Here is a 9,099-nt window from a genome sequence, read left to right as displayed (position 1 = left end):
TCTTGTGATGCAGAACAGTTGTTTTTGAATTTAATTACTTTTTGTCTGCAAGACTAATGTCCGCTGTTTCATTCTGTGAATATACAATTTAAAGTCTAGAAGTTTTAGTTGAGTAAGTGCACTTTTAACGCATGGTAACTTTTTTTGACTAAACAGTAGATCTCTGTGAAGGCTCTGGCTGGAAGCTCTGCGAAGTAATCAATTCTTAAATTATTTACAAAAGTACATAAATTTGCCTGGCAGACAAAAAAGATGAACAGAGTGGCCGTGAATGGTCTTACACCTAGAACAAAACGCAGAAATTAGCTTATTGTTAAATTCGTTATTAGAACAGGTGACATTTTCAAAATACACCTTAATTATTTTCTTAGTGCCTAATACAAGTCGTGGTGAACAGTCCTGTCCAGATCAAGCCGACGCTCTGGCTTTTGCTGCAGAAGGGAGCAGATCAAATGGCAGCATTCTGTGCAGAAACATGGGAGAGACGTCTGATTATTACTAGGGATGCACCGGTATCGGGCCCGATACTGAGCTCCTGTACTCGTACTCGTTAAAATACGCCAATACACACAGCATGTGATAAGTGCCATATTCAGACAAAGAAACACCGACAACAGACAGCAGAATGGAGTTAAGGATGTCTACTACGAAGTATATGTATGCAATGAATATAATGTTAAACATTCAGTATTAACACCGGTATAGCTGATGTGCGCGAGCTGATAAGCAAAGCACGCTGAGTGGATTGAGCGCGCGGTGGCACAGATGCACGAGCTTGTCGAGTGAATATACCTTTCTCACAGACATTACTGGAAAGTTTGTAGTTTGGTCGGATATGTCAAAAACAAGTAAGTAAAACATTACACAAGTTACTTAATGGTAGGGAGGGGGAGAGAGAAAGCGCGCACTTCTGTTGTGTGATCTTTGATGTTTGCTCGCTTAGCACGCATCATTTGGATTAAAACTAAATCGTAAAAATAAGACCATTTATAGGGGCATTCACTATAAACATAATTTATATTTTCAACCTTAGGCATACACGACTTTCTGGCGAAAGTGAATCTAGCAGCCTGTGTGAAATGCGCTAGGCTGTACTGTTCTGCACCAGTACAAATACCTGCACGCGTTGCGCGTGTTTTGCTTGCTTGAGTGTTTCTGCATTATATGAGTGGCTTTGGAATATAAATCACAACACATTTCAGATGAAAAAACGCGACTTCTATTTCTGAAAATATCACAGTTAGGAGATTTATAACGAGTGGTTCCCTGCATTATTACAGCAACGCGCGTGATTACAGTACTAAGCCGCTGCAATGGAGCAGCTCTAATGCTATTAAATTAAAGATGATGTACCACAGAGCAAAAAACAGTGAAAGTAACAAAAACTTGTAAAATACATTTTAATGGGCATAATTAAGTGTGAAAATAACCAAAGGATATACAGTGAAACCAAAAATTATTCAGAGACCAGATATAATTTTTGATATTTTTTTACTAGTGGGTGCAGAATTATAGTTGTGCAGAATCACTATAGTTCATTTATGTAAGTGAGGATAGCAAAATAAAGTAAACTGTGACAAATCATACCCAACAATTCTTCATACAGTGGACTACCAGTAAAATTGATACAAATTTGGGAAAAAACATTGAAGTTGAGGTTTGCATGAAGCTGGGTGACAGCATGCCCAGGAGACTACAGGCTGTCATTAAGGCTAAGGGCTGCCCGACTAAGTATTGATGGTTGTGTTTATTGTTCACTTATTAAGATGTTCTCCTATTAATAAAGTGCAAAGTATAATTGTGATTTGCTCTTGAATTTTGAATTTATTAGAAGAGAAGCTAAAAAGTTTTACAACCATATGGGATAGGAGGGTTCCCGTATAGATACCCATATTTAGGTGTGAATAATAAAGTGACTTTTTCATGTAAAGAGCTCCAGAATATGAATTAAGAGTTCAAACTTCTCATAAAATAGTTGTGCCATTTACCGTCAGTACTTCTCTCGGATGTTTCCGTCTCAGTGCCTTGTCCTTCATCTCACCCTGACCTGGGGTCCGTTCTTCTTACCTCGCTTAATACATATGAGATGATTTGGAAGATGCCAGATCTTCTAATCGTGATAACTGATCTTTGGCTAATTTGGTTCTTCAAACGAATTTGCGGATCTGATTCAAATATCTGGATTAAGTTGTCTTACTGCGAGTTCTCATGTTCCCCCGTAAAGGGCTGATGTATCGATACTCGAAACCACAACGGTCAGTGTATCTTTTGGTCATTTGATTTTTTTATTTAATATTGAAAGTAGAAATGAGAAAACGGCTCCTTTTTTGTTTTTTGTTTTATTTTTTGCGAAAAACAAGAATTCGGCTTAATTTTTCGTTTTTCGTTCAGGGGTAGAAAAATGAATAAACAGCTTGAATATTTGATTTCTACACGTGTAGAACGCCCCTTTCTGCTGATTGGTCAGCCGAAGATCAAACTGTGCCGTCATCAGTTCTTACGCAGTTCCCCGCGGCAGAATAATAGTCCTCTGCTGCTGCAGTTGTAGGGATTCTTAACCTGTTTTATTGCAACTACATTTCATCTTTTTGTCATCAAACAACCAGACTAATGAATGGCTCGACACAATCTGTACCGTGGCAGAGCCTGGGCTTTCTTCTGTGTAGATATAAATGATATGCTTTGCATCAGCTGGGCATGCCAGGGTATGATATGACAGATGTCATAGCCTACTCTGGTCCCCCAGTAAGTTTGTTTGTTTAATTAAGTAATTAATTAATTGGTTTCAAAATAAATATTTTAAACACTAATACAAAAAGGAAAGAATAATGCTTTGATTTGGGTATATAATAGGCCTATAATGTTCACACAAGAACTATCATTCTGACTGACAACAAGAGAACAACAGAGCTATTAAAATGCATACTCTTCTGAGTTTTATAATGAAGTCTTGTTTATTAAAATTAAAAATGATTGATACCTCAAAAGGACATGCACTTGTGCGTGGCGCAAGCTACTGCACACTGGCACACAGGAATGCAACACAAGATCATACCAAATCGTCATATACCCTACAGTATTCCTTCAGAACGTTTGGAATATACACCACGAGATGCATATGATTATTTTACGACAGATTTGCATCCGCTGAAAGAATAAAAAGTGAAAGTCACCATTGTCTGCCATTAAATGGGTAAGTGCAGGACATTTTTTGTGTGTGTGTGTTTCAAAAAAAGAAGGTAGGCCTAATAAGCCTTTAGAACAAGAGTAGTTACCCTAATATAAATTAATATATAAATCGAGCTAGTTCGAGCTAGTATAGTTCTAGCTAAATAAGGGCGTTTCTTCAACTAGGGGCACTTTTAGCCTCGTGAAGTTGAATAAAAAAAAAAACTTGTTCAAAAGTCACATAACACAGTCTCATAAGTTTAAATAATTTGTCTAGTTTTAAGGTCTGTAAGAGGACAAACTTAGATTACAAGAGAAATTGTTAATATTTTACATTTTTTCTGACCTGCAATGAACAAATGTCATTTCCACCACATCTCAATATACAGCTGTTATTTAAAAATAGAATAACTTATGCCACTCAAGAATAGTCTAATATCATTTTTGTAACTAGTTTTACCAGGTTTCCCCACAATGTACAATAATTATACATTTGTCAATGAGATAAATGAATTGCCCTAAGGACCAAATGCTGAACTGTACACCTGTCGCACTATGAAATTTAATATTGGTTTGGGTAAGAGCTTATTAGAAAATAAATACCTTGAATTTTTATATTAAATAGAGCATGATCTCATAAATTGTGGATACATTTTTAATGTGTGATGAGAAAACATTTTTTTTTAAATGTATGTGGTGATGGAAATGATGGTGGTGGTGGAAATGACAATGAATTAACGTGAATGTAGAGAAACAGTAGAGAGATTTATTAGAAAAATCCTTAAACTCATCACACTCAAACTCAATTCACAAAGTCATTAAACATAACCACACCTGTTTTTAGTGCAGTGCTGAGTTTGATGTATAAAACTGATTTGTCTCACAGATGAATGGTTACAGTGCATACTGTAAATAACTGACACAACTGATGGCAAGGCAAATATAAAAGCAATAAATGATGCATCAAAATTTCAACATTGTGAGATAATTATGAGGGTATATAATTGTGAGAGTTTGATACTGAACTGTTCTCATTGGTCTCTTAAATGAACACACATCTTCTGGAAAGAGTAACTGTAAAGAACACCTGAAACTGTATCATTTAAACAGAGCACCTACAATTTTGAGCACCTTGAATGTGTGAGTGTATGTATGTTTGCATATGTGTGAGAGAGAGAGCGTTTGCGCGTGTGTGTGATGTGATTCAAGGCCAAATCTAATTAAGTGTTTCACAGATTTCTTTCCAAACAGACACAATAATTTCCTTGTGACGTTTGGTCACTGGTACAGGCTCAGGGATAAGGCCTATGATATTCTTGGTTTGGTACCAGAATATGTCATCCCCTAGAGGCCAAAAAAAAAAACGATCGAGTCCAACACGGCTCATGGTTTTAACCAGAGCGCCACTGTAGACATCAGTATCCTGTATGATGCAAGGATAAATATCTCCATCATACGTCACAGCACACCACTGACCAATGAGTCCCTGTTCAAGTCCACAATGTGCCGCAGACCTATTTGAGGTGTGTCAGGATGCGCTGTACTGGTTGAGGGGGAAGCTTCGTCCCAATGCCGGAACATGACTGTTTCTGGATTGAAACATTTGCAGTCATGCAGCGTAAAAGCAACTGAGGATTCTCCATGACATTTGGCTTGGGCTAGCAGAGATGATCTGAAAGGAGAGAAAAACTGTTAAGGCATGAACATAGTCACAACAATTATTTGTTTGGAGACGACTGTCAACCATTACCTAATGAATCTTCATTGTGCCACGGATTGTTTGTAGCTCAGACGGCACATGAATGTCCATACACTCAATGTCTTCTGGCTCAACATAGAAGAGCTCTGTGGCAGACATTTGCTGCTGAAGCTCCTCAAAGAGCACCCGAGCATTTGGTATGTCCTTCCCTCTAGCTATGATGTCGTCAGCTCTTCTTTTCACTGCTGCTCCTATCCCATCAGCAGGGCCTTTTCTGTGGCCAGCCCCCTGAAAGTTCCAAGTCTTTCTTCCAGCCCATCTGATATGGAATGTTGGTGAAGAAGTAGAAATTCTTTTTGGAGCGGTATTGGGTGGTCGGCCCATCACTGACCACATGCAGCACTGAAGCAGTGGGGAATTGATCCTTCAGGAAAGTGAGGACTTTTGATAGATGTGCCCAAATAGCACAGGGGTCATGACGAAAAGAGGAGCTGATTGAGCAGACTGAGATGACACTGTTTTTGGTGTCATTTCCACCACAGAGGGCAGTGTGGTGGAAATGACATTTCTGTAGTTTTTTGTGAAAAAATGTAAGATAGCTTCACTGATTAGCTTTGAATTAATACTTTGCATGTCATGTATGCAAAATACTCTTATTTAAAGGGGTCATATGATGCGATTTAAATTTTTCCTTTCTCTTTTACTCTAGGCCGCCTCTGCTTACTCTAGCCCGGCCTCAGCTCACGCTAAGCCCGGCCTCAGCTCACGCTAAGGCTAAGGCTAAGGCTTCCGCTAGGCCGCTGTGTTTTTCGTTGTGAAAGCGAAACTACTTTGTTTGGTCTTCTAAAAGAGGACATGACTACAAATCAGTGGTTAAGTTGTATTTACAACACTGTTCCAGAACAGTTTAACCCAAATATCCAGATGTGTTTAGCGCATTTTATGGAGGACTGTTTACTGATCCTGGGAGAGTAACGTCAGACTACAATGCCGGCAGTTCTGACTCACGTAAGTACGTTTTCATTTAAAGGATTTGCCACTGATGTTTCAAACGCGAGTTTTGAGCAGTGTAGAGTAGCGCTTGTTGTTTGTCATTTGTCCGATCACAAATGCAGACAGGGTTTTATGTTTACGCGGCGTGATGCAATGCAACGCAACACATAAAAACACAATATAAATCATTATAATCCGTAATTATGTCCCCACTGGATGCAACAAATGCCTCGTTTATAATGGGTTTTAATGTTTTTGTCTCGTCGCTCCGGCCGGGACATGGCATCACAGTATGGTAAGGGGCGTAACATTTCCGTCACACGCTTGAGGTATTCGGCCAATCACAACGCACTGGATAGCTGGCCAATCACAGCACACCTCGCTTTTCAGACCGATGAGCTTTGTAAAAATCAACGCTTTTCAGAAAGGCGGGGCATAGAGGAGAAACAATAATGTACAGTAGGTGGAAAATAATGTGTTTTTTTAACTTTAAACCACATAAACACATTTCATTACACCAAATACACAAAATAATGTTCTTTTTAGCAACATCATATGACCCCTTTAACTTAAAATTTGTAGCTTCTTAAAAACCCCCATTGAAGGTACAGCACGTTTGGAAATAAATCGTAGAATAAATATACGAACTGCTCAAGCAATATTTACCTTGATTTTTCTTCATTTGTTGTTGATGAAAATTTAAATCCCCCTCCATGTCCAACATGTGCTCTGATGGCACTGAACATTTCCATAGAAACCACCTAAACAATCTTTCACACAAACTTTGTAAAGGGACATTACATTGTTGTGGTGGAAATGACACCAATACTGTGCGACAGCTATATTTTGAATAAAAAGTCATATTGATAGTGGTCTCACATTAAATACTAGTATGTATTTGAATGATTTTACTAGTGCTTAATTCGGGCACATTAATAGTTACCAGATAAGTCATATTTTAAAACTGTATTTTCATTGTCGAAGTTTAAAAGTCTGGGTGTGCGACAAGGAGAAAACAGTGATTTTGACACCAAATAAGGAGGTTGAAAAGTATGAAAGAATCATAATAGAAAGGTAGTAAAACGTTTTAAGGTGGCTAGTTTGACAAAGAAAGAGGAATTTGTCCAAAATGATATGTATTTTTAAAAATATGACCAAAGAACATAAAAGTGCCCATAGTCTCACAGACACTTTTTAACCCAATAAGAACGTGACATCTGAAGTGCGCGTATAGCAGATCGTGCATTACACAGATTCGTCCGCTAGGTGGCGTGTTTCTCAAACTAATTAATGCGCTCGGTAAAGTTACGGCTGGTTCTAATTCTGGGAAAGCACTCAGTGCTCTCTGCTGGGGCTCATTTTATAACATGGGGCATCAGGCTACCCCTTAAAGTAAATATTATTATCTGAGATATGCTTACAAACTTTATGTAGACTTAAAAGAGGGCCTAAGTGTGTAATCTAGCAGATACACTAACTGTGTCGGTGTCGGCGCGGTGAACTCCACGCGTGTGGTTCATTGTCTTCGTTCATCCCTATAGTGAAAGAGTCCCGTCCCTTCAATTCAGTGGGCGTGGTGTGTGTGTGTGTGTGTGTGTGTGTGTGTGTGTGTGTGTGTGAGTGAGTGAGTGGGAAAACAAACAGCAGACAACAGCTCGAGCGTTTCTTCCCCTCACCTCGCGTCCAGCGTCTGTCCTGCGTGTAGCAGTGTTTACACCGAGTCCTGCTGAGCTCAGAGGACGCGTCCCATCATCACAGCGCTGCAGTTGTACATCCACACCACAGCTCCACGCGCGTTCAGCATAGATGGACCCGCATCATCTGAGGACTTCAGAGTGATATTACTGTTGTGATTGTGTGAAATGAGCGGAGGGGAAATCATCTGTCAGGGATGGTTGAGAAAGTCGCCACCCGAGAAGAAGCTGCGGAGATATGTAAGTGTTACATGTTCTTCTATGGTAGAATATTGTGCTTCATATACAGTAACAGTGATGCAGAAAGCTGTGCATAACTTTATCCGATAGGAATCAAGTCATCCTTCTTGAAAGAAAATTAAAATGCAGGTTAGTTTATAAGTCAACAAGATGCGCTTCACTGTGGTTTCAATGACCGTTTTGTTGGGGGGATAATTAAAAATAAAAATAAAAAACAACTTGAACCAGCCTAAGATGCTTTGCTGGTCATAGTTGGCAATGCTTGCATGTGTTTAGCTGCTCAGCCAGATAGCAGGTGCCCAAAACCCCTCGAAAACCAGCAAACAGACCAGCCTGACTAGGCTGGGAAACCAGCTAAGGCCAGCTGGTCTAAGCTGTTTTTTTTTCAGCAGATAATATGATATTTAGAGAGCAGGGTGTCTGATTACTGCTATATATATTTTTTTTAAATAAACAGTGTACATAAAGATGAGCCTGTACAAACCTAATGATAGCAATTGAGATGTACACTAAAATGAAATGAGGTGCATCTGACTGAAATAGTTTTTAATGCATCATTATGTCAGTGTCTACACAGCAGGGCGGCATATATAATGCTGATTTATACATTACACAAATTAAAGGTGCAGTTTGTATATTGTTGCTGATGTTTTACACATAAAGAAATTAACAGCATTTCTGAGGAATTGATCAGTCTTCTAAAAAAAAAAAAAAACAACAACAAAAAAACGAGGCTTCTATATCGAGTGGGTCGGCCACTCGTGGGTGATGCCATGTTGAACTCACATGACCTGGCATGTCATGCGATTGACCGAATGTTTATTCTGTATACTGTTTTCAGTCAGTACTCCATTTCGTAGCATAAGCATAAAATGAGTTGTTTAGCATAAAACAAAAAGGTATAAAACAGAAGTATGGCATGAAACTGGGGTGCTTATTAAAGGGGTCATATGATGCAATTTCAAGTTTTCCTTTCTCTTTGGAGTGTTACAAGCTGTTCGTGAATAGATAAGATCCCTGAAGTTGCAAAGACTAAAGTCTCAAAACCAAAGAGATATTCTTTTGTTAAGTTAAGACTGCCACGCCCCCCTAAAACAGCTCGTTCTAACACCCCCCCCACATATCTAGGTCACTATGTGGGAATATTTGCATAATGTGCACGCAAAGAAAGAAGGCTGTGTGTTTCTAGGCGAAAGCAAAAGCACTTTATTTGGCCTTCCGAAAGTAGATGCATTTAGGAATCTTTAAGATGACTTACAACAGAACAGTAATGCATTTTATGGACGACCGTTTCGTGAACCTAGG

The 9,099-nt window shown here is 39.0% G+C and overlaps 1 protein-coding gene across 2 annotated transcripts in view; it reads left to right on the top strand.

The window, feature by feature from the left end:
* Positions 1-7,516: 7,516 nt before the first annotated feature.
* The window catches only part of LOC107561751 (GRB2-associated-binding protein 2-like), a 93,360-nt gene continuing 91,777 nt past the window's right edge, over positions 7,517-9,099 (top strand). For both annotated transcript variants that reach the window (XM_016246228.1, XM_016246227.1), the window contains exon 1: positions 7,517-7,794. In XM_016246228.1, coding sequence (XP_016101714.1) covers positions 7,723-7,794 — 72 coding nt within the window. In that variant the 5' untranslated portion in view covers positions 7,517-7,722. The remainder of the gene's footprint in view (positions 7,795-9,099) is intronic.

The sequence above is a fragment of the Sinocyclocheilus grahami genome, unplaced genomic scaffold (assembly GCF_001515645.1).
Source record: "Sinocyclocheilus grahami isolate Dianchi unplaced genomic scaffold, SAMN03320097.WGS_v1.1 scaffold790.1, whole genome shotgun sequence".
NCBI lineage: Eukaryota > Metazoa > Chordata > Actinopteri > Cypriniformes > Cyprinidae > Sinocyclocheilus > Sinocyclocheilus grahami.
Note: the sequence above shows the minus strand (reverse complement) of the source record. Positions and strands in the feature narration are given on the sequence as shown.